Source organism: Lathyrus oleraceus, chromosome 5, assembly GCF_024323335.1.
Source record: "Lathyrus oleraceus cultivar Zhongwan6 chromosome 5, CAAS_Psat_ZW6_1.0, whole genome shotgun sequence".
Lineage (NCBI taxonomy): Eukaryota > Viridiplantae > Streptophyta > Magnoliopsida > Fabales > Fabaceae > Lathyrus > Lathyrus oleraceus.
The window spans coordinates 460,403,704-460,430,032 of NC_066583.1; the positions used below are offsets into that span (position 1 = coordinate 460,403,704).

General features: G+C 35.7%; 1 protein-coding gene across 1 annotated transcript; it reads right to left on the reverse strand.

Annotated features, from left to right (window-relative positions):
• Positions 1–1,731: 1,731 nt before the first annotated feature.
• Positions 1,732–2,637, reverse strand: LOC127081336 (uncharacterized). The gene is made up of 2 exons (XM_051021603.1): positions 2,238–2,637; positions 1,732–2,186 (listed from the first exon to the last, which is right to left on the reverse strand). The coding sequence occupies exons 1-2, from the start codon at positions 2,635–2,637 to the stop codon at positions 1,732–1,734; spliced, it is 855 nt and encodes a 284-aa protein (XP_050877560.1).
• Positions 2,638–26,329: the final 23,692 nt, after the last annotated feature.

Sequence of the window (26,329 nt, forward strand, 5' to 3'; positions counted from 1 at the left end):
AGACGGCTACACGGAATCAGAACATGGTTAAACCTTCTTTTTGGCCTTCTTTGTCTTTGTTGTTATTGTTGTGGTTGTTGATATTGTTGTTATTGATATGGAGCAGGTTGTTGGACAACTCGTTGATCATTTGGAATAGTGTATGATTGTTGAGTCGGAATAGGTGATACGACGACCACTTGTTGATATGGAGCTCGGTATGCTGAACCTCTTCCCCTTACAGCGGTAGCGTCACTGGTTTTTCCTTCTCTCTTCTTTCCATAAGCGACATAAGGCTTCTTTGCTACACCAAAGGTATTGGTAGCATTCTGAATCTTCCCCATTTTAATCATGTTTTCAGTCCTCTCACCGGCAAACACCAAGTCTGAAAATCCCGAGGATGTACTCCCTACCATCCTATCTAGATACGACCCTTGTAGATTCCCCATGAACATATCTACAAGCTCATGTTCCAACAAAGGAGGTTTTACTCTTGAGGCTAACTCTTTCCAACATTGGGCGTATTATTTGAAAGTTTCGTCAGACTTTTAGGTGAGGTTTTTAAGTTGGGTGCGATTATGAGCCACATCCGTGTTATATTGATAATGCTTTAAGAAAGCCTCAGGCATATCCTTCCAAGAATGGATATTGGTACCCTCTAGTTGCATGTATCATTCAAGTGACGCACCACTTAAGTTTTCTTGAAATAAATGATGAGAAATCTATCATCATCTGAGTAGGCAACCATCTTTCGATAGTAAGCTCTGATGTGTATTCTCGGGTCACTTTCTCCTTTATATTTCTCGAAGTCGGGGACTTTTAACTTTGCAGGGATCCTCACATTAGGGACCAAGCACATTTCAGTAGAATATGTCCCTATAACATTGAAGCCTTCCATCACCTTCAGCTTTTCTTCGATATCACGAACTTTATTCTCCACCTCAGCAGTAGGTAGGCCAATAGCATCGTATATAGAGTCGGATCTTGAACTAAAGAATGCATCTTGTTGGTCATCTATCTCAATGACAGGAGGATTGATGACTGGTGGAGGGACACCACTGGGTGTCATTGTAGAGATTTGCATTAGAGGGTTGCATGGTGGCACAAGGTTCTCGATAATAGAAGGATTGGCAGCAACAACATTATTAGCTCTTTGTTGCATATCCTCTTGGATTCTTGCCATAACTTCTTATCCTCGAGCAAAAACCTGTCTCCATCAACTGTCCCATCTGCGCACGTACTTGGTCAATATGATGATGAGTTATGATGTTCGATCTTGAAGCTCTTGCATAGCTCTTTCATCATCTTGTTATTGAGGTTAGATCCATTATCAATAATGATCTTATTTGGGACCCCATAGCGACAAATGATTTCTTTCTTCAAGAAACGAGTCACCACTTGTCTTGTGACATTGACATACGAGACTGCTTCCACCCATTTGGTCAAATAGTCTATAGCTACCAAGATAAAGTGATGTCCATTCGAGGCAGGCGGCTTGATGCATCCAATCACATCAATTCCCCACAGGGCGAAAGGCCAAGGTGATGTTAGAACATTGAGTGGCACTGGAGGTACATGGATCTTATCGGCATAGATTTGGCACTTATGGCATGTTTGGGTGTGGCGGTAGCAGTCAACCTCCATAGTCATCCAGTAGTAGCCGACCCTTAAGATTTTCTTCACCATCGTATGTCCACTAGCATGTGTCCCAAAGGAACCTTCGTGGATTTCCATTATAATTTGGTTTTCTTATTATTTATTTACACATCTAAGCAAGATCGAATCATAATTCCTTTTGCACAGTACCCATCCACTTAAAAAGAACTTGGTAGACAACTTACAAAGGTACATCTTGTCGGTGATAGATGCGTTCTCAGGATATTCTTGGCTTCCCAAAAACCTCGTGATGTCATTGTACCAAGGATGGCCATCAACTCCGTCTTCGGCTGCCAAACAATAAGCAGTCTCGTCGAAGTAGTCAAGGTGGAAAGATGGTGCTTCATTTTTCCATTCTACCTTAAACATGGGTGAAATATTTTCTTTGGCGTCGACCAACTGGTTTTCCTTTCTAGGGATGTGATGGAATGTAATCTCGTCTAAGTACAAGATCAGCTTTAGGACACGCTCCTTGTAAGGGATCAACTTGTGATCTCGGGCTTCCCAATCCCATTTATCTTGGATGATGACCAAGGCTGAATCTCCATAAACTTCAAGGATTTTGATCCTAAGATCAATTTCAGCTTCAATGCCGAAGATACAAGCCTTGTACTCCGCCATATTATTGGTATATTCAAAGTACAACCTTTCAGTGAAGGGTAAGTGAAAACCAGTCGGGGAGGTGATGACTGCCTCAATGCCATTGCCATGAAGGTTAAAAGCTCCATCAAACTCAAGTGTCCACCGAGATCTAGGTTTTGGTCCTTCCTCGGGGTCGGGGATGTTGCAATCCCTTATCAACATGATATCCTCATCAGGGAAATCAAAGCACATAGATTGGTAGTCCTCAAAAGGTTGATGTGCAAGATAATTTGACAGTACACTCCCTTTGATAGCTTTTTGAGTGACATGTTGGATGTCGTACTCAGTTAAAGCCATTTGCCAACGGGCTACTCTACCGGTTAGAGCAAGCTTCTCTAAGATGTACTTGATTGGATCCATCTTAGATATTAGGAGCGTCGCGTGTGTGAGCATGTATTTCCTCAAATGTTTGGCAGCCCAAGCAAGTGCACAACAGGTCTTTTCAAGCATTGAATAACTTCTTTCGCAATCAGTAAATTAAGTAGTATATTGCATGTTCTTTCTTTCCAGTCTCGTCATGTTGGCTGAGGACACATCCCTAGACCCCTCAAGGACTGTTAGGTACATTATTAAATGTCTTTCATACACATGAGGCATCATAATCGGAGGTTCTTATAAGTACTCCTTGATCTTCTCAAAGACATTTTAAAAATTGTCGTTCCCTATGACGGCCCGATCTTTGTGAAGTAGTTTGAAGATTGGATCACATGTGGCCGTAAGGTGAGATATGAATCTATCTATGTAATTCAATCTCCCAAGGAATCCTCGAACCTCGTTTTCAAATTTAGGCGCATGCATAACATGTATGGCCTTTACCTTTTCAGGGTCTAATTTGATACCTCGTTGGCTGACAATGAAACCTAACAGCTTACCAGATCTTACCCCAAATGTACATTTTCTGGGGTTGAGCCTCAATCTAAACTTCCTCAGGAATTTAAATAGCTTTTCCAAGTTAACCAAATGCTCTTCTTTAGTTTGGGACTTGGCAATCATGTTGTCAACATACACTTCAATCTCTTTATGAATCATGTCATGAAAGAGTGTCATCATTGCATGTTGGTATGTTGCACCAACATTTTTTAAGCCAAAGGGCATGACCTTGTAGCAAATAGTTCCCCATGGGGTGATGAAGGTTGTTTTCTCCATGTCGTCCGGAGCCATTGAGATTTGGTTGTAACCGGAGAAGCCATCCATGAACGAGAAGACATAGAACTGAGTTATGTTGTGCACTGGCACATCAATGTGAGGCAGTGGGAAGTCTCCTTTTGGAATTGCTCTATTAAAATCTTTATTGTCTACACACATACACAATTTTCCATCCTTTTTAGGTACGAGCACGATGTTGACTATCCACTGAGGGTAGTTGGAAACAGCTAGAAAACCTGCATTGAGCTGCTTTTGCACCTCCTCCTTAATCTTCATTGCCATGTCAGGACGAGTCCTTCTTAGCTTTTGCTTTACAGGTGGACATTCTTCTTTGATACGTAATTGGTGGACCACGATGTCAGTGTCAAGATCGGGCATGTCTTGGTAGGACCATGCAAACACATCCATGTCCTATTGTAGGAGTTTGACCAACTTTCCTTTCATGCCATCTTGCAGAGCTAGGCCTATTCTAACCTCTTTCACTTCCTCTTTGATTCCAAGATTGACCACTTCTACTGATTCTTCATGCAGTCAGATGACCCTTGACTCTTGCTTTAGCAATCGAGCTAACTCCTCTGAGAGCTCACAATTTTCCTCACAGTCTTTGTCAGTGTGATTGATCGGTTTGTCGAAGTTATATGGGACTGTAGCAGTATCGTTGTTGGTAGTAATCGAGGGGAATCGGCATGATTCAGGGTTCATGCATTTATTTTTAAGGAGGAGAGAAAGATTGAGTGAAAACTTAAAAGGAAAATATAAGAAAACATTGCAATTTTGATTAAGTGAAAAAGTAAAAATAAATTAAAAACAGGGAGCATTGAATGCAAAGGTTATGATTTCATTGATTATTTTGATTGAAAATTATAGGGGCCCTACAAATGGTTCCCCCATGCCTTGGGCATAGCATGGGTTCTTTTTCTTAAAAGGGAAAACAACAAACATGAAAATTACTTTTCAAACATAGTAACTTCGGGTAACTCAATCGAGGTCCAATTGGTCAATTCTTGTCCTTCAACCTTCTTGTACACCAATTCTTCTTCCATAGAAATGTTAACTCCTTGCTCTTCTACTACACAAGTTTGGCCGTCTATGAGGTCCCCGACACTTACAAAGATTTCTGATAACGGGGGCACTTGTTCCTCCATAACTTTTGGCATTAATCTCTTCACATTTTGGGAATTGTAACCCAAAACGAAGCGGTCCTTATTCACAAGAAGATACAATATCCTTCCCCAACCTTTAGGGTGTCCATTCTTAATCATAATTTTGACATCCTTTAAGGAGATCATCAGAAATTCAATTTTATTTTCTTCCCTTACGGGACAACCATCTCTACATTCACCACTTCAAATTACTGGAACGAGGTTTTGTGCACCTCTCCTCCTCCTTCAACATATCAAAAAGACGCTAAGTGGATGACCATGATGTACTTCTCACCTTCAATTACCATAAGCTTGTTGACCAAAAATTTCAACCTTTGATGGAGTGTCGATGTGACAGCACCGACTGAGTGTATCCAAGGCCGTCAGAGCAAACAACTGTAAGCGGGATATATATCCATTACAAAGAAAGTGATAAATAAGTGTGGGGTCTAATCTTTATGGGGATGTCAACTTCACCAATCACAGGTCTTCACGATCCATCAAATGCTCAAACAATCAATTCACTGGGTTTCATGACAAGCCCTTCAATAGTTAGCTTGGATAGAGAACTCTTTGGTAGTATATTAAGAGAGGAATCAGTGTCCACTAAGACCCTAGATAGAATGGTGTCTACAATAGAAATGTGTAAGTCCTTGTTGTGGTTTCTCCCTTCTGGTGGAAGCTCTTCATCATTAAACCCCAAATTGGTACTAGTAGCGATGTTGTTGACTACACCTTCAAATTGAAAGACAAAAATTTCTTGTGGTACATGAGCGACCTTTAAGAATTTTACTAAGGCATCTGATGTTCCTCAGAGCATGTTAGCAAAGATAATATTGAGATCTTTAAAGGGGTTTGGTTGAGTTGATCAACCACCATATAGTCTCTTTTCTTAATGATGCACAAGAACTCCTTCACCTCACTGGTAGGTAAGGAATCTTGCCTTTGCTGATCATTTTTAATTTGTTTACCTTCATCTTGATCAGAGGTACGACCATTTTCAATTACAAGAGGTACAAGTGCAAAAGTCCTTCCACTTATTGTTACTCCATCGGTTCCAGTTATATTCACCATAGGCTCATTGGATGCTACGAGCTCTTCTTGTACTTTCTGCCCATCAATATAGACAGTCGAGTCACATATCCATGACACTGCTTTAGTGTTTTCAAAAGGGAACAGAGTGGGCATAATTATCAATAAAGGAGTGATTGGGTCATCATAAATAATCATTGGAGATAGATCATATGGGATTTGTAGTGGCTGAACTTCATCGTACGAGATTTCTAAAGTAGACACATCTTCACTAGAGGACATACGCTTTACTACCAAGATTCCTTGGTCCATTAATCCTTGAATAGTAGTCTTCAAAACTTCTCATTCTTAAGGGTTGATTAAACAGTGCTCATAGTTTGCACTACAGACAGGAAACAAGTTGTTCTTCATCAAAACATTCTTAATATCAACGAGGGGAGTTTTCAATTTGCCCACTAGGGATGACAACTTCTTCTTCTCTTTAACTTCTACCATATTCACAATCGGCTTGTTATGTGGCGACATTGGATTGTTGTTTACGTTCTGGCCGTTAGGTGCAAACGTGATCACGTTCAAGTCTATCAAATCTTAGACTTTATATTTCAAGGCTTTGCAGTTTTCAATTGAGTGACCGGGAGCGCCAGAGTGGAACTCGCACCGGGCGTTTACATCGTAGCCAGGAGGAAGGACCATTCGTGGCGGTCCTAGCTCTTTTAACTACACCAATGAACCACATAACAGATACGGTAATATACAGCTGTAAGGCGTAAGAACTGGGTCAAACCTTCTTTCAGGTCTTCGTTGATGTTGTTGTTATTGTGGATAGCATTGTTGTTGTTGTTGTTATTATTGATGACATTGTTGTTATTGATATGGAGCAGGTTATTGGTTGGATCGTTGATCAACTGGGATAACATACGATTGTTGACTTTGAATTGGCGCCACAACGGTGATTGTTGGTGTGTGACACGATAAGTTAGGGCTCTTCCTCTCACCACAACAGTTTCATTTTCCTCACCTTCCCCTTTCTTCCTATAAGATAAAAAGGGCTTTTTCACCACACCAGACGTGCTTGTAGAGTTTTAAATTTTACCCATTTTAATCACGTTATCTATCCTTTCGTCGACTAGGACTAGATCAGAGAAACCTGAAGATGTGCTTCCAACCATTCGGTCTAAATAAGGGTCTTACAGGTTACCCATAAACATATCAATCAACTCCCTTTCCAACAATGGAGGTTGTACCCTTGCAGTTACTTCCCTCCATCATTGTGCGTATTCTTTAAAAGTCTCGTCGGACTTTTGAGTCACATTTTGCAGCTGGGTGAGGTTGGGCGCCATGTCGGTGTTATATTGATAATGTTTTAGGAAGGCCTCAACAATCTCCCTCCACGTCCGAATGTGGGTTCCTTCTAATTGTATATACCAGTCTAGATACACTTCACTCAATGAGTCTTATAAAACGTGCATAAGTAATTTGTCATCATTGGAGTAAGCGGCCATCTTTCAGCAATAGGCTCAGATATGTGTCATAGGATCACTGGCCCCTTTGTACTTTTCAAAGTCAGGGACTTTGTGAAGGAGAATTGCCATCCAAGGCGCAGCGGAATTTAAAAATTTCTCCATTTAGTGATCCTTACGAATGGGCATGATCAGTGATAGAATCGTTACCTCTTATGGCGATTCAAACCTTTGGTGCAGATCTCTTGTAACGATCAAAACCTTGGATACAAATCCACGGAGCGATCACGAACGTTGAACGATGACAACGTCTCTACTCAGTCCACACGAACGGGTTCCTTCAATCTCAGTGCTAGCTGGTACGAATGAAGGCTTTGAGTGAGAGAGAGAGGGAAACGAAATTCCAATTCTTCACTTGAGTGATAATGCTTCTACCCAAGGGTTCTATTTATAGAACCACATGTGTGGGCTTCAAGCTAAAAAGCCCACTTAAGTGTATTTTGGCCCATATCTTATAATATGCCCAAAATCACTTAAGCGTGTGGTACCTTACCATATTTCGTATTCCACTTAAGTGCACCGTACCTTACGATGTTCCTTAGTTACTCTATCTCTCATCAATCCGTCCTTTGTGTGTGACCCTGTAGGTTTTCGCGATGTTGGCAATTATATTAAATCATGCATTTAACATAATAAACAATGAGCGGTATCTAGCAACACATCACTGCTACCCAAGTCACGAAAATGTCACGTGATCTGACAAGTCTTTCTGTGATAATAATTATGTGTATAATTACCCCTTTGCCCTTATGTCTATATTGAACACAAGGTATAGACCGTGTCATCCTTGTCCAGTTCAATATTGGGCCCATAGACATTTATCCTGTTACGCAGGATGAGCAAATTCCATCTAGGTCACTCATGTCCCTCAACATGCCTCGTGGAGTATCCATCAACTGTCTTTATGGTTATCCAGTTACGGACAACGTTGGATCCGCAATAAAGCACTCGACTCTACATCTAGGATCCATAGTGGTTTCAGGTCGAAGAGTGGTATACACCATTATCACCATGAGAATAACTTATGACACTTTGCATAACTTTCTATATAGTATTCTCATAGCGGGTCAATCCGGTATAAATATTACTCTTAATATTCATACCTATGTTTAAGACTTGATAACTCTTTATCCATGATCCATGAGATGTGATCATCAGTCTACAAACATAATAGTCTTAATGCTTTAATGTTATCCCACTTCACAATAAAGCTCGACTACTGATACTTTAAGAATAATGTCCTTATATTTAATGTGATCTCATGATTAAGTCATACTTGATACATTAAACGGAATAGATATTCTAGGGACTTTATTAATCAAACATAATAAAGAAAAAGCCTTTTATTAATTAATAAATAATTCGATACAAGTACCAAAAGTATTGGCCTCTAGGGCTTACACCAACACTTTGAACTTAAATGGTATGACTACACCAGGGACAAGACGCATCTCAGCAGCATCGAGACCTAAAGCATCAGAGCCCTCCATGTATTTTAAATTTTCTTCAATTAACTTAACTTTGTTCTATACCTCGTTGGCAGGTGGACCGAAGGCGTCGTAGACAGAGGCAACCCTTTGGCTAAAGAAGCTGCCTTGCTGATCGTCGATCTCAATAACAGGAGGGCTAAGGACAGGAGGGGGAACACCTTCGGGTGCCCCATAGGAATGTGGATTGGAGTGGGACCTTACGGAGGCACATGGGTTTCCATAGTAGGAATGGCAATATGAATGGGAGTAGCGGCAACATGAGTCCTTTGGTTCATCTCTTCTTGCATCTTCGCCATAATCTCTTGACTAAGAGCATCGACTTGTATAGTCTCCATCAACTGTCCCATTTGCGCTCGCACCTGGGATACTTCCTCGCGTAAAGAAACTTGGTTTTTCTCTAACTGATCCATTATAGCTTGTTAATTTTGGCGCGTGTAGTAATGATACCAGGAAGTCAGTTTGTTATGTCGGTTTCTGTTGAAGAAAGGGTGAATGATGAGTTTTTGTTTGTTTTTTTGTTTTGAAAATGAAAATGATGCATGCATGTTATATGTTTTTTTTATAAATGCAAAGCTCTTAGTTATTCGTGTTGTTTATTGTGAGGAACACTTAACATTTAAACATTGAAATCAAGAATAAAGAAGCACACGCATAGTGAATCATAACAAAGCTTCATTCATCCTTTAAAGGGAATAATACAAGTATAAGTACATTGGAAATTGAAAAATACAAGTTGTTGAAACAATGTATGTAAACTAGATGTCAACCCTAAAAGTAACCCCGTGAGACTTACGGAGAGCCTCAAAATCGGTGATAAGCTCTGCCATTGTTTTCTTGCAGAATTTGACAAAGTGGTAGACTTCTTCAGGGATGTTCTCAGGGCACAGGATTAAATTAGCCTCTTTGAACTTGTCAGGAAAGTCTTGTAGAGCGTAATTAGTCAAGACAACCATGTTCATATACTTGTCCTTCCATTCTTTGTAGAGAGTTTGGAGGTTTTAAATAATCCCATCCATTTGAGCCATTGAGGCTTATGCCCCATGACATATCTCTTCCAAATATTGGTAATTGTTTTGAAATTCCAAGTAGGCTTGGTCGTAGATTCTCATCCTTAAGTTCTTGATTTGCTCACAAGCTTTTCCACGTTGGAATTACTCGCGCAATAAGCTTCGATAGACTTTATCCCTTTCTAATTGTTCTTTGGCCAAGAGATCCTTGCACTCTTTGAGAGTGGTCCTTAACTCTAGGATTTGGGCTTCATAATCCTCCCTAGCCTCCTTCTTCATTGTATTAGACCTTTCAACAATTTTCTCAAGGTCCTTGATAGTGCGGTACGCTTGATCCAACTTATTGTTGTGGAAGTATATCTCAGAATTAGCTCCTTGTAGAGCACCACCTACCCATACTCTTTGGCCTTCTACCTCCCTTAATCTTTTCTTGCTAACATTGAATTCTTCATTGACTAGCTTACCCTTGTTTTCCAAGTCGAAGTTTTGTTGCTTGGTACAACTAAGTTGGACTCGTAGTTAAGTGTTCTTCAACTCAAACTCTCTTATTTTGTCAGTAAGATCGTCCACATCTTCTTGTAAGATGGGCTCAAGTTCGGTAAGCTTGTACACATCTTCTTGCAAGAAGAAGGAGAAGGAGAAGAAGAAGAAGGAGAAGAAGGAGAAGAAGAAGAAGAAGAATAATAAGAAGAAGAAGAAGAAGGAAATCTCGAGTTAGAGAAATAATTCTTGGAAAGAATATCGGCAAGAAAGAAATAGATTCCATAACGGAATCTCAAAAGTGTTAAATTATCGCATATTCATTATATTTAGTTTTGGCTTATATATAATGAATATGCGATAATTTAACACTTTTGAGATGCCCTTCTAGAATCTATTTCTTTCTTGTTGAGATTCTTTCCAAGAATTATTTCTCTAACTCGAGATTCCCTTCTTTTTCTTCTTCTTCTTCTAAGAAGAAGAAGACGAAAAAGAAGAAGTAGTAGTAGTGAAATAAGAAGAAGAAGAAGAAGAAGAAGAAGAAACGAATCTCGAGTTAGAGAAATAATTCTTGGAAAGAATCTCGGAAAGAAAGAAATTGTTCTAGAAGGGCATCTCAAAAGTGTTAAATTATCGCATATTCATTATATTTATTTTTGACTTAAATAGTATTTCGATCCCTGTAACTTGGCGGGTTTTTGATTTTGATCCCTAAATCTTTTTTTCCGTTGAAGTCCTTACATGTTACTTTCTTGTTAGTGTTAGTCTCCGACGTCAAAGTTCTGTTAAAAAAATGGTGAGGTGGCTAACGATGCTGACGTGTAAATATTTTTCCATTTTCTTCATTCATGACGTGTCTTATACAATTATTTTTTATTGGTCCACGTGTCATTGACAAATTTAACAAAATAAAATTTTCCAACTTGTGGGATTCAAACCCACACCCTTTTTTGAAAAATACATATTCCTTTTCCACTCGACCATTAGATTCCTTTGTTTAATTCTTGCACTGAATTGTAATATATGAAAATTGATGTTCAATTCTTATTCTTGAAAGAGATCATGCACTTGCAAACCTTGTTTACACTAATTAATATTCAATACTTATTCATGAATCAGGAGAATGCTAATGATAATGACATGTTTCAGCTCTAACCCTTCTTAAACCAACTTGACCTTGCATTCCATCTCTCCCATATTGTTGTCATAAGTGTACATACATACATGAGTGTATTTGTTTTGGAAAATGCTTCACCATCCTACATACATAAAAATCACATTAGTACTTTGAGAAACTAAGAATCCAAATCTTGCTTCAAAAAGAAACATGAAGATAAAGCTTTAATGGAAGATGATGGTGAAGATTATGAGAAAAAGAGTGAATAATAAAGTTATAGAATCAAACTACCAAAGATGATTATGGTTTGAAATGGTGGAGTACTAAATAAACATACATGAATACCTCATAAACAAACACATATGTTCTCATCGATCTGAAAAAATTCTGGATTTGTATGACGGTTGGGCATGATGATATGAATTCAAACCTGAAATTAGGAATTAAAAAATAATTAGGTTACAATTACTAAAACCAAAATCGCGTCAATTTATAGGGAAGAAAAGACTATTTAATCCAAAATTTTGGGTTTGTGTTCATATCTTCACCCTCAACATTCATACAAACTTAAAATATAATCCAATTAGAACTACACTAAATATGAAATTGATAAACTTTTGAAGAAATTAAGAAGCATTATATACGAAGGAAATCGAGAGAAACCTGGATAATGACCTACTCCGGCAGTTGAGTTCAGTGGACTCAAATTGGCCCTGAGAAAAGGCAAAACCGCAACAAATGTATTTTGTTTTTTTATTTGGTTTGAGGGAGCCGCTGACTTTTAATAGATAATGATATGATATTTCCAACACTGTACTAAATTAAAAAGCAACATGTCCCAAAACAACTTTATGCGCTGCTAAACCTAATTTCGATTAGAACCGAGTCAAAATTTGGCCAAAATGGGTCAGTTTGTGTTATGTGAATCCGAGTCAAAGGCTCGAACCAGACAGATTTTGGCCAAACCAAAACGAAATAGATCACAGATTTCACGCGCTTACAATCTTCATCGGCGCATCAACCTCTCTCCCATATTCAACGATCTTTGCACCGATCCAACTCGGTGGCCGGTTGAGGAAGCGTAAGATCGTACGATCTTAGGAGTTAACACGTGCTCCTGACAACCATTGCAATTGTTTCTTTTCATCTTTAAGGCATAATTACACAAATTTGTCATCATCATTATGGATTTAGACATATAAGGCTTGTAACATTGAGGTTGAGCCATCAAGCTTTTTACATACACTAGTACTTTTAAGATTAAGTTTATTTTCTCTGCATTTCTAATTCCTACAAAGCTTTGTTTATGTATTGTTGTTAAAGTCTCCATGGAGTAACTTGTATAAACTTTTTCACTTCTATTTCAAGTTTCATTTCGTTTATTATTATTATTATTATTATTATTATTATTATTATTATTATTATTATTATTATTATTATTATTATTATTATTATTATTATTATTATTATTATTATTATGTATGTGTTCATATTTGTTATCATGTATGATTTAATATTAAACATGTCTTAGTAGAATTCCTTAGGATTTGGGATATGAGGATTGTCCAATTGACAGGCCTCAGGTAGGTCCTCTAATGAATGTTATATAACAAGAAATTCCCTTTAGTTCAATATTTGTGTTTTAAATGATTAAGTTCGTTATGAAAGTATGAAAGATTTCAGAATCAATTATATGCTGAAATGGTATAGTTGATGTCTGACTTAGAAATTTTGGACAGTTGAACCTAAGGCGACGAAAATATCTTAGGGTAAAGTGAGAAAAGTTATACCATTTTAGTAGTCGTGTTTTAAAGGATTCTAAATAAACGAGATACCCTGCAAAAGCACGCAACTCGTTAGTCTAGGCGATGGTAATGTGCAGGCGAAAGTAAGCATTACCGGTAATTTCTATTATCTTTCTACAAAATGAATTTCTCGTTATTAACTGGAATCGAAACTTGCATGAGTAAGTTTCAAACATGATTCATTGTCCTAAATCCCTCTTTATAAATGGTTAAAAATCAATTTTAATTATTCTCAGAAAAATCTCAAAACAATCCCTATTTATAAGCCATTTTATCCTTTTGAAACACCATTACACTGCTAGGGGGCTTGCTGAAATTATTGCCAAGGAGGTTGTCCGTTTGCATGGAATTCCCACATCAGTTGTTAGTGACAGCAATTTAAGATTCGAGAGCCTGACCTCTCCCTTTCCAAAATGTTTCAGAGTTGGATCTCTCACACTAACCACTCAATAACTCCCCGATAATCAACTCCCTCACTGCAATGAGCTTTATGGGTAGAAATGGGAGTGTCATCTTCATAAAGGATCTCTCCTTTCATTCAGAATATCAAAAGCACCAACATCCTTCCTCTATCCTTATTTAATCTATGCATATCTATAATCCTCTCTAACTAACCAACTACCCAATTTAATTTGAACTATAACTAATTACTCTAAATTGAGCCACATATATTAGCATTATCTTGAGAAGAATGAATGTAAATTCTATGTTAATTAAACATTTTTATGCAAAAAGCATAGTATGTATCCTAATTAAAGTCAACAAGACCAATCATAACATGTTGCTTCACAAAAACAAAATTGTGGATTTGAAGAACACTTTTATCATTATCATAATATAATCCAATTAGCGCTACACTAAATATGAAATTGATAAACTTTTGAAGAAATTAAAAAGCATTAGATGTGAAAGAAATCGAGAGAAACTTGGATAATGACCTATTCCAGTAGTTGAGTTCAGAGGACTCAAATTGGCCTTGAGAAAAGACAAAACCGCGACAAATGTATTTTGGTTTTTCTATTTGATTTGAGGGAGCCACTGACTTTTAATAAATAATGCTCTGAAATTTCCCACTAAACCTTTTGAGGGAGTCTAATACTATGTTTGGATACACTAAAATGAACGAATCAGAATGGAGCGTAATAGAGTGGAATGGAGCGGAGCGGAACAAAATAGAATAAATATGTCATTCCATTGTTTGGGTATTTCATAACGGAATAGAGCAATTTTTTCATTCCGTCCAAATTAAAAGGTATAAAAAGTGATGGAAAGTGAGGGAATGGGATGAAATGCATTCCATCATGTTCCGCTCCATTCCATCCATTTTTAATTAAACCAAACAATGTAATATGAATTTATACCATACCATTCCGCTCCGCTCCATGATGTTCCATCAATCCAAACATAACCTTAATTACAAATGTTATTTGCTTCATCATTCAAACCCGACTAGAGCCACAGAAGATGAAGAAACCATTCACCCCACTTCCATTATGAAAATTGCATCACACTGATTTCAACACCCTCCACGGAACCGCACAACAACCACCATGGATGCCTCTGCGACCGTCGTCGTCATATCCGCCATTATCACAATGCTGCACACTGAGTTTCCTCGCCATGATTTTGTTTTGGTTTACGTTGGCTTCTGATTTGCTTGCTAAGATGTGGTTTTGATTTGTTCTGAAAAATAAAATAGGAATTCATGTTGTTACTTGCATATAGATTTCTACTCTGGAATTCATATGTTTTTTTATCCTTTTTGTTTGTATAATTTTCATCTGGTAATAAAGACATTATTGTGATGTGAGACAGGTGTCCGATGTTGCTACGACTGAGACATTGATTATGAGTTATCACCGACGGGCTGAAGTGGAGGTCATTTTCACTTTACTTTATATTATTTCAAATTGTTTGTTGGATTGGATTCAATTGATTCATTGTGAAATGTGTTTTTCAGGTTAGAATTGCTAGGATCTTTAACACATACAGATCCAGAATGTGTGATTAGATGATGGACGTGTTGTTAGTAACATTGTTGCTCGGGTAGTCCTTTCAATTTTTTAGCTAATTAAGATGTTTTATTGTACTTGCTTTGGTGCTCAGAGATTTGTTGATAAGTTTATGCAAGTCATGAGTGAGTAAAGGACATCTTTCATTGGCACAAATTGTAAGAATGCTCATAAGATCTCAAGATGTTGTTTCACATAACCATTGTAACTCCATAGAAGTTGAGTCTTACCTGTCAAAATAATTCTTAGCAACAAAGTTTTCTTGATGAGTGGTCTGTAATTTAACAGCCAATATTTAGAAACACACAAGAACTAAACATGTATCCTTCATCAAATGCTAATATTCCATTTGAGCATCCTAACTGGTATACATTGTTTTAGATTGGTTTGATTTCCATACTTTGTTGCCATGATGAAAACTCAATTTATTGATGGCACTCGTTGGGTGCTATGATGAAAACTCAGTTTATTGATTAAGATGCTTATCTAGATTGTTTCTTATAACTGAACATGTTTCTTACTTTCCAATTTGTTTAGTTAAGTGTTATGTAAGGCACTTTGGTCAGCCCATAATAACAACAATACACACAAATAATGAAATGCAACCTATTTTCTGTCTTATCTAATCCATTGAGCAAAGTGGAGTCTTTCTTAAGTTAATTATTCCTCCATTCTAAATCAATCACTGTGGTGTGATTTAATGTTGTCTTTGAATGAATGACATGTCATTAAAATTTGTTTTGTATCTGATTTTTTGAACACTGGCTGTTATGGTCTTACATTAGTGTCTAATTTTGTGTTATCGTTGATGACTCTGTCTTAACACTGTTTTTAATTTTTACAGATAGACCTAAATTACACCACTTCTGTTGACGTGTATGGTGGTGACGCTATAGTGACCTTGTGGTTAACTTCAGATTTCATTGGTAATTTTAGTAGTATTTGGATATGTGCATGTTAGTTATATCTAAGATTATTAATCAGATGCCTTAAACTAGAAAGAAATAGAGATTAGTTATCCTCTATAATAGAGGCACTCAAGGAACAAGTTCTTGGTTCACAAGAATAATATTTGTTATGAAATGATAAATTTATATGTACATTGTATATTGATGGTTATCATAAGGCTATGAAGAGAACTGCTAAGAAATTGGATAATCGGAGGAACACAAGAGGAAAAGAGCTTTGGATAATAATGGATTAATGCTAACAACATCAATTAGGGATGGCAATTTAACCAATCCCAATAGATATCCGCAAATTTATCCAGAACAACTAGGATAAAAATCCGCAAAAATGAGTATGGACATGGGTGCGGGTATGGGCACCTTGATACCCACTCTGTCCCATACTCGCACACTATATATTTATGTATTTTTATTTATATTCCTACTCTGCCCCATACTCACACGTTATATATTTATGTATTTTTATTTATATTATATATATATTTTTTATATTATTATATAAAAATGTATGTTTATCAATTATAAAACATATATCAATGATAAACCATTACGTATTTAATATAAGTGTTCCTTTATTTCAACAATAAATTGTTTGAAAACTTTTTAATGATTTTAAAAACTTAAAATTATATTATATTTTATAATTAATCTATTAATTTTTAACAGGAATGCGGATTGTGAGTACGGGTATGAGTACTTACCTATACATAGAGCCGAATATTGGTGCTAATTTTGACACTCAAACGGATATGGATTCGGACATGGGAATTTTTTTAAATCGTGGATATAGGGAATATTATTATAATACCCTATCCAAATTCTATCCATCGTCATCCCTAACCAATGAGTTGAATGGAAACTCCTTTATCGAGAAACACATAAAGACCATCAAGAAAGGAAGTTGTGAAGTCATTGAAGTCCAACACACTTTTCTTCATCGACACAATCATCCCTTCGACATGGTGACGAGTGTTGTGAATCGTTTTCAGCAACAAAAACAAATGTAAAAGAAGCAAATGGTTTGAATTTGTTTACTACTCCCTCCGTTCCTTTATAAGTGTCACTTTCTTGCAAAAAATTTGTTTTTTTTTAATTGTCACTTGCAAAGTTAAAGGTAGTATTAATTGCAATTTTGTCAAAATTACCCCTAAATAATGATTGCAGAGAGAGAAAAAGTAAAGTGAATGTAATAAATAATTAAGAGTATTATAGGTAAAAGAACAATTATTGTTTGAAAAGTAACAATAATGATTAGTTTCCTTGGTATGTGTAAAAAGTCAAAAAATGACACTTAAAAAGGAACGGAGGGAGTAACAAGTTGTTAAATATTTAGTGTTTGTGGATTTCGATGTGTGAAAGAATGATTTGCTTTGCCTTTTATTGACCCAAAGAGTTATCAATTTATCATATCTGAATCTAATATTTAAGGACAATCGAATACAATAAATTATGTATTTATAACTTATAGATTTATTTCTATAAAATATATTAATTAAAAACTCAAAATTAAATATGATAAGATATGAATAAATAAAAAAATAAACATTAAATAAATAATATTAATAATTAATGACTAATTTCATAAAATTAAAATTTTAAAAGTTATTTAATTTTTTAATTAATTGTATTATTTATTTAATTATTAAATTAAATATTATATAAGATTATTTATAAAATAAAGTTATAAAATGATAACATTATATTTCTTTATAAACGGAAAAAAATGTATTGTTGATCCAAATATTTTTATAAATGAAAAAAATGTATTGTTTATACAAATATTTTTTTAAATGGGAAAATATGTATTGGTGATACAATTAATTTTATAAACAGAAAAATACAATTATTTTTATAAATGAGAATAATTCTACTATTGATAGAATTATTTTTAAAAATGGGAAAAAGTGTATTTTTTGTACAAATATTTTTATAAATGAAAAAAAGTCTAATATTGATACAATTATTTTTATAAACGGAAATAAGTTATAAATATTTTTATAAACGGAAAATAGTCTATTATTTTTATAAACTGAAATAAGTTACAAATATTTTTATAAACGAAAAAAGTCTATTGTTAATAGAATTATATTTATAAACGGGAATAAGTTACTAATATATTTATAAACAGGAATAAGTCAATTGTTGATACAATTATTTTTAAAAATAGAAATAAATTACAAATAGTTTTATAAACGGGAAAAAATATATTGTTAATACAATTAATTTTATAAACAAAAATAAGTTACAAATATTTCTATAAACAGGAAAAAGTCTATTGTTGATACAATTATTTTTTTTAAACAAAAATAAGTTACAAATATTTTTATAAATGCACACACGAGTTCTAAGCGTTTATATTGTATCAAATGAGTGTATTATTATTACAAATATTTAAAAATACTACTTGGATTAATGCATAAAAGTTGATACATTTTGTTTATAATATGTAAAACAAATTTCAAAGCTACTTAAATTTGCATCTTTATAAGTAATTCTTTTTTTGTTATTTACTTTAAATAAAACAAATTGAAAGTTCATAATTATTTTATTTATATTGATGATCATCTGTTTGATATTGGCATACTTGATTTGTATCAGATATGGTGATCCAGTTTAAAAACTGCAGGGAGGCTAACAATTTATATCGATTCAAATACAGATATTTGATGATTGGTATGTTACAAAGTTCTTTATGCTATTGTAGGATGGAAAAAGAAGTTATGAGCTTTGGTCTTGCTGCAATGATGAAGTTCAAGGTTTTATGGTTTAGTTAAGAGATATTTTTTGAGATGTTGACATGTTGTCTTTTGAAGTTTATAATAACTACATACTATTAAATATTTTATTCATGTTACCTTTGTTTTTTAATGTACTTTTTGGATAGAGGAATCAAAGTTGGGGATTATATTAGCTTATGATTATAATTCTCTAAATGTTAACAGTCCAAAAATATGAATTCAATGTTGATAAAACGTATTATGAATTCAGACGGGAACTCGTGCGAACGCACAAATTTGTTACTAGTATTATGAATAAACTAGTAAGAGATTTGTCCCAAGTTCATTCGCACTCACATAGGTAGATGAGAAATATTAATTCATAAAAATATATTAATAAATAATAAATAGGAACCAAATATTTAGGACATTTTTAATGCACCTTATATATTATTAGAATACCACGTGAAAATATAAAAATGTCTCCAGATTTTGGAGATACATCTCCGGACGCACCCCAAACACACATATCCTAGGTCAATTCCGAGTCACGCCTTAGGAGTGTGGCTTTTTTAGATCCGGAGATGTATCTCTTAATTTGTCTGTAGATGCATCTCTGTAGCATACTGAAACAGAAACAGAAGCAAAAAACTAGAAAGTTGTATTTAGACAAAACAAAATTACCATTCATAATATAAAATCAACATTACATAGGTGATGTTAACACAAAATCAAACATTACATTGCAATATCCATGTGGACGCTTCAACGTCTTCACAATATTTTTGATCGGTCTTGAAATCGTCGCTTCCACCTCGATTAGAACTTTTGTTTCAAAACGGAAAATATATCCAACATAGCTCTTACATTTACATCCGTCTTGAGCTCATAGTTGTTGAACTTAATCTTGTCTTTGTTGTTAATTAACGGTGAATGGTACTCGAGCTTCACAATTTTTCGATTATCTTCGTAAGGTAGGAGATTCTGCACTTCGTATTACAGATCTGGAAAACAAGTGTACTCATTGATCTTAAATTTTCACCCGAGTGTCGCGCTGGAAAATGATACATTTGTGAAATACCAGATGATGTTCATTTGCGACATTTTCATTTTGTATGAAATAAAAAATATGAGCCTATGTTTTTAGAAGTTGTGGACAAACATGGACCTTAAAAATTCTATCTTGTATCAATGAAGGTTTCGGAGATGCATCTCTGGTACCACCCTATCATCTTATTTCGGAGGTGCATCTCTAGAATCTCTCTTGATCCAGACAGAAAACAAAACTTGTGTGTTTTGTTTGGCAAATGGACAATTTTTTGACAAATATCAAAGTGTATTAAAATATTTGAAATTTTATATATTACACTTCATTAATATTAATATATAATTAGATACAATTAATTGATGACGAAAAAGTAAAATAAATTGAAAGATCTGACGAAAAAGTAAGTATGGGTGGTCCCCCTTTTGATTTTTGTGCATTTGATTCTCTTTCAATGTCGCTCAATTTGGTGAACTCTTGCATCCCTTCCACAAATTGGTTCGACCAAGTCTCAACTTTTGCTGTTGAATGAGTCATCCACTCCACTGATGTAGGTGGTATAGGGCATCCCAGTTTCAAATAAACTTGAACAAAGTGTCGTGATTTTGAAAGCCATCCAATACACATAATACAATCATTTAGATTTTGAGGTGGGATGGTGCGCAATGGGAAAAAAGTGTCAAAAAAACAGTATCTTGTAAGTTTAATACACATTATATCATACGCACTTGCTATGAGCTAACCCATTTCAGGGAAGCGCATCCATTTTTCCTCCTATGTCAGTCCACTAATACAAGGAACAAGAGACTCATAAATTGCATCAAATTTTTCTTTCTTTCCGCAAGGTCGTGTGTATGATTCTTTATGGGTCCTCAATTCATGGATAAATTGATGGCCGACAAGTGTGTGATTATCTTTTCCTTTATCGAGTAAAGCCGAAACAGCTCGAAAACCGTAATTACTGTCACCCTCAACATTGGCGATCTGCTTGATGTATTTATGCATAAAAAATGATTGGAATTTTTGGTGGAGGCGGTGAAAAAGGTGATTTGCTAATGCGAGCTCCTTTAAAAACACTTTTTTTAGATTTCGAAGTTTGTGAGCCCGAAAAAACTTTGTCAACATGTTCAAAATACGAAGGATATTGCACCGTTGAATTGTCACTCGATGTAGACTTGACCTTCTTCAGAGCACCTTTTATTTTTACCGGTTGAGAGAGTGGTTTCGAGTTAGTAGTTTCCGGAGAAGAAATCTTCCTCAATTGTTATTTGATGTTGAGTTTCATATTGTCGCACCTCGAAAAAATGGGGATACGACTTCAAAGCGAAGCGCGATCGCACGCTCGCAATGATGGACTGAACAGAGTCGCCATCGAACTTTATTTATTCCCAAAATGGGAAAGGGAAAATATCGATAAAACCCCTAAAAGAAAGGATAAGATATGGTCATCGCAACCAATATCAGGGTTCGGGAGTCGGTTACGTAAGGGGAAGGTATTAGCACCCCTCACGTCCGTTGTACTCAACGGGAACCATTAGGTCAGTTGTGTGCATTAATGTTAGTTTGAAATGTTAGGCTTTTCAGTTTATTAGGTGGGAAAGAAAGAATAGAAGAAACAAGAAATGTTTTTGGTTTTTTGACGAAGGACTAAACCTAAGTTTTTTTATTAGTGGGCCTGACAAGATTTATAAATCCTGCTCCTACGTATCTCAAAAGAGAAATCAAGGCTTACGTAGTTCTGGGTAGAAAAATGTTTGTGTGTTGGTCGATTTTAGCGAAAGCTATATTGTATTAATCGACAAAAACATCGTTTTACCCAAAACAGATGAGGAGTGGACGCATACCACACATCGAACGGATTTATAAATCTACATTCGGAAAAGCGTCATTTATCTCTACTCAACAATCGTGGCCGAAACATTGTTTTGTATCACTTAAGACAATATATCTTTCGTTTATGAAAAAGGTTTTTGATTAATCGCACGGCGGCGGGAAAAGAGTTTGATTGGTTGGATGTACTTTGAGTGATGGCGAGAACTTGGATGAGCGAGATATACATCTCGAATCCTAGTTTCAGGAGTGCATGGTATACACCATGTTCCATTTCCATCTTTATTGAAAGAGGTTAAGATAGGAATTAAGTATTTTGGAATTTGATTGAGAAAGGGTTTGAAGAAACCGTATTGACAATTTTAGAAGATGGCGAGAGTTAAGATTGGCGAGGCATACGTCTCGAATCTTAATCTCAGGAGTGCATGGTATACACCATGTTCCATTTCCACCTTTATTGAAAAAGTGTTAAATAAGATTTAGGCATCTTAGATTTGATTGAGAAAGGGTTTGACGAAACCACATTGACAATTTTAGATGATGGCGAGAGAGTTAAGATAAGCGAGGCATACGTCTCGAATCCTAGTCTCAGGAGTGCATGGTATACACCATGTTCCATTTCGACCTTTATTGAGAAAGTGTTAAATAAGAATTAAGTATTTTGAGTTTTGTTGTGAAAAATGACTTGACACTAGATCAAGTAATGATGGACGTTTAAAAGAAATTTGAAAATTTGAATGAGTGTTTGAGAGAAAACAAAGTGGATAAGTTTTGATGATGGCGAGAGCTAGGATTGACGAGATATACATCTCGAATCCTAGTCTCAGGAGTGCGCGGTATACACCACGTTCCATTTCCACCTTTATTGAAAAGGTCTTAACTATAAATTAATATTTTTTGAGTTTTTATTAGAAAAAATGGCTTGACGTTGAAATCAAGCGTTTGATGAAAGTTTGAAAGAACTGGAATGGAATAGGAGGGAGAAATGACTTGATTTGTTTATTGAGAAAATACTCGACGTTGGATCGAGTCCTTATTTTTGTATTTTTTTGGAAATGGTTGGTTTTATTCGAGATGTATATCTCGTTAATCCTAGCTCTCGCCATCATCCAAACTTATCCACTTTGTTTTCTCTCAAACACTCATTCAAATTTTCAAATTTCTTTTAAACGTCCATCATTACTTGATCTAGTGTCAAGTCATTCTTCACAACAAAACTCAAAATACTTAATTCTTATTTAACACTTTCTCAATAAAGGTGGAAATGGAACATGGTGTATACCATGCACTCCTGAGACTGGGATTCGAGACGTATGCCTCGCTTATCTTAACTCTCGCCATCATCTCGAAAAAAATGGGGATACGACTTCAAAGCGAAGCGCGATCGCACGCTCGCAATGATGGATTGAACAGAGTCGCCACCGAACTTTATTTATTCCCAAAATGGGAAAGGGAAAATATCGATAAAACCCCTAAAAGAAAGGATAAGATATGGTCATCGCAACCAATATCAGGGTTCGGGAGTCGGTTACGCAAGGGGAAGGTATTAGCACCCCTCACGTCCGTTGTACTCAACGGGAACCATTAGGTCAGTTGTGTGCATTAATGTTAGTTTGAAATGTTAGTCTTTTCAGTTTATTAGGTGGGAAAGAAAGAATAGAAGAAACAAGAAATGTTTTTGGTTTTTTGACGAAGGACTAAACCTAAGTTTTTTTATTAGTGGGCCTGACAAGATTTATAAATCCTGCTCCTACGTATCTCAAAAGAGAAATCAAGGCTTACGTAGTTCTGGGTAGAAAAATGTTTGTGTGTTGGTCGATTTTAGCGAAAGCTATATTGTATTAATCGACAAAAACATCGTTTTACCCAAAACAGATGAGGAGTGGACGCATATCACACATCGAACGGATTTATAAATCTACATTCGGAAAAGCGTCATTTATCTCTACTCAACAATCGTGGCCGAAACATTGTTTTGTATCACTTAAGACAATATATCTTTCGTTTATGGAAAAGGTTTTTGATTAATCGCACGGCGGCGGGAAAAGAGTTTGATTGGTTGGATGTACTTTGAGTGATGGTGAGAACTTGGATGAGCGAGATATACATCTCGAATCCTAGTCTCAGGAGTGCATGGTATACACCATGTTCCATTTCCATCTTTATTGAAAGAGGTTAAGATAGGAATTAAGTATTTTGGAATTTGATTGAGAAAGGGTTTGAAGAAACCGTATTGACAATTTTAGAAGATGGAGAGAGTTAAGATTGGCGAGGCATACGTCTCGAATCTTAATCTCAGGAGTGCATGGTATACACCATGTTCCATTTCCACCTTTATTGAAAAAGTGTTAAATAAGAATTAAGTATTTTGAGTTTTTTTGTGAAAAATGACTTGACACTAGATCAAGTAATGATGGACGTTTAAAAGAAATTTGAAAATTTGAATGAGTGTTTGAGAGAAAACAAAGTGGATAAGTTTGGATGATGGCGAGAGCTAGGATTGACGAGGTATACATCTCGAATCCTAGTCTCAGGAGTGCGCGGTATACACCACGTTCCATTTCCACCTTTATTGAAAAGGTCTTAACTATAAATTAATATTTTTTGAGTTTTTATTAGAAAAAATGGCTTGACGTTGAAATCAAGCGTTTGATGAAAGTTTGAAAGAACTGGAATGGAATAGGAGGGAGAAATGACTTGATTTGTTTATTGAGAAAATACTCGACGTTGGATCGAGTCCTTATTTTTGTATTTTTTTGGAAATGGTTGGTTTTATTCGAGATGTATATCTCGTCAATCCTAGCTCTCGCCATCATCCAAACTTATCCACTTTGTTTTCTCTCAAACACTCATTCAAATTTTCAAATTTCTTTTAAACGTCCATCATTACTTGATCTAGTGTCAAGTCATTCTTCACAACAAAACTCAAAATACTTAATTCTTATTTAACACTTTCTCAATAAAGGTGGAAATGGAACATGGTGTATACCATGCACTCCTGAGACTAGGATTCGAGACGTATGCCTCGCTTATCTTAACTCTCGCCATCATCTCGAAAAAAATGGGGATACGACTTCAAAGCGAAGCGCGATCGCACGCTCGCAATGATGGACTGAACAGAGTCGCCACCGAACTTTATTTATTCCCAAAATGGGAAAGGGAAAATATCGATAAAACCCCTAAAAGAAAGGATAAGATATGGTCATCGCAACCAATATCAGGGTTCGGGAGTCGATTACGCAAGGGGAAGGTATTAGCACCCCTCACGTCCGTTGTACTCAACGGGAACCATTAGGTCAGTTGTGTGCATTAATGTTAGTTTGAAATGTTAGGCTTTTCAGTTTATTAGGTGGGAAAGAAGGAATAGAAGAAACAAGAAATGTTTTTGGTTTTTTGACGAAGGACTAAACCTAAGTTTTTTTATTAGTGGGCCTGACAAGATTTATAAATCCTGCTCCTACTTATCTCAAAAGAGAAATCAAGGCTTACGTAGTTCTGGGTAGAAAAATGTTTGTGTGTTGGTCGATTTTAGCGAAAGCTATATTGTATTAATCGACAAAAACATCGTTTTACCCAAAACAGATGAGGAGTGGACGCATACCACACATCGAACGGATTTATAAATCTACATTCGGAAAAGCGTCATTTATCTCTACTCAACAATCGTGGCCGAAACATTGTTTTGTATCACTTAAGACAATATATCTTTCGTTTATGAAAAAGGTTTTTGATTAATCGCACGGCGGCGGGAAAAGAGTTTGATTGGTTGGATGTACTTTGAGTGATGGCGAGAACTTGGATGAGCGAGATATACATCTCGAATCCTAGTCTCAGGAGTGCATGGTATACACCATGTTCCATTTCCATCTTTATTGAAAGAGGTTAAGATAGGAATTAAGTATTTTGGAATTTGATTGAGAAAGGGTTTGAAGAAACCGTATTGACAATTTTAGAAGATGGCGAGAGTTAAGATTGGCGAGGCATACGTCTCGAATCTTAATCTCAGGAGTGCATGGTATACACCATGTTCCATTTCCACCTTTATTGAAAAAGTGTTAAATAAGATTTAGGCATCTTAGATTTGATTGAGAAAGGGTTTGACGAAACCACATTGACAATTTTAGATGATGGCGAGAGAGTTAAGATAAACGAGGCATACGTCTCGAATCCTAGTCTCAGGAGTGCATGGTATACACCATGTTCCATTTCCACCTTTATTGAGAAAGTGTTAAATAAGAATTAAGTATTTTGAGTTTTGTTGTGAAAAATGACTTGACACTAGATCAAGTAATGATGGACGTTTAAAAGAAATTTGAAAATTTGAATGAGTGTTTGAGAGAAAACAAAGTGGATAAGTTTGGATGATGGCGAGAGCTAGGATTGACGAGATATACATCTCGAATCCTAGTCTCAGGAGTGCGCGGTATACACCACGTTCCATTTCCACCTTTATTGAAAAGGTCTTAACTATAAATTAATATTTTTTGAGTTTTTATTAGAAAAAATGGCTTGACGTTGAAATCAAGCGTTTGATGAAAGTTTGAAAGAACTGGAATGGAATAGGAGGGAGAAATGACTTGATTTGTTTATTGAGAAAATACTCGACGTTGGATCGAGTCCTTATTTTTGTATTTTTTTGGAAATGGTTGGTTTTATTCTTGTGTTAGTATCTAACTAAAGAGTCAAACAGATAAAGAAATAAAACAGTACAAAATTATTACACATCGGGGAAGTGGAGTAC

What these genes read in the sequence shown, in the direction of transcription:
- LOC127081336 (XM_051021603.1), bottom strand. Translation starts at nt 2,637, where the DNA reads ATGGATCCAATCAAGTACATCTTAGAGAAGCTTGCTCTAACCGGTAGA. An exon ending in TATGGCGGAGTACAAGGCTT is followed by an intron (nt 2,187 to 2,237) that starts GTATCTTCGGCA and finishes AAATCCTTGAAG; the next exon opens with TTTATGGAGATTCAGCCTTG.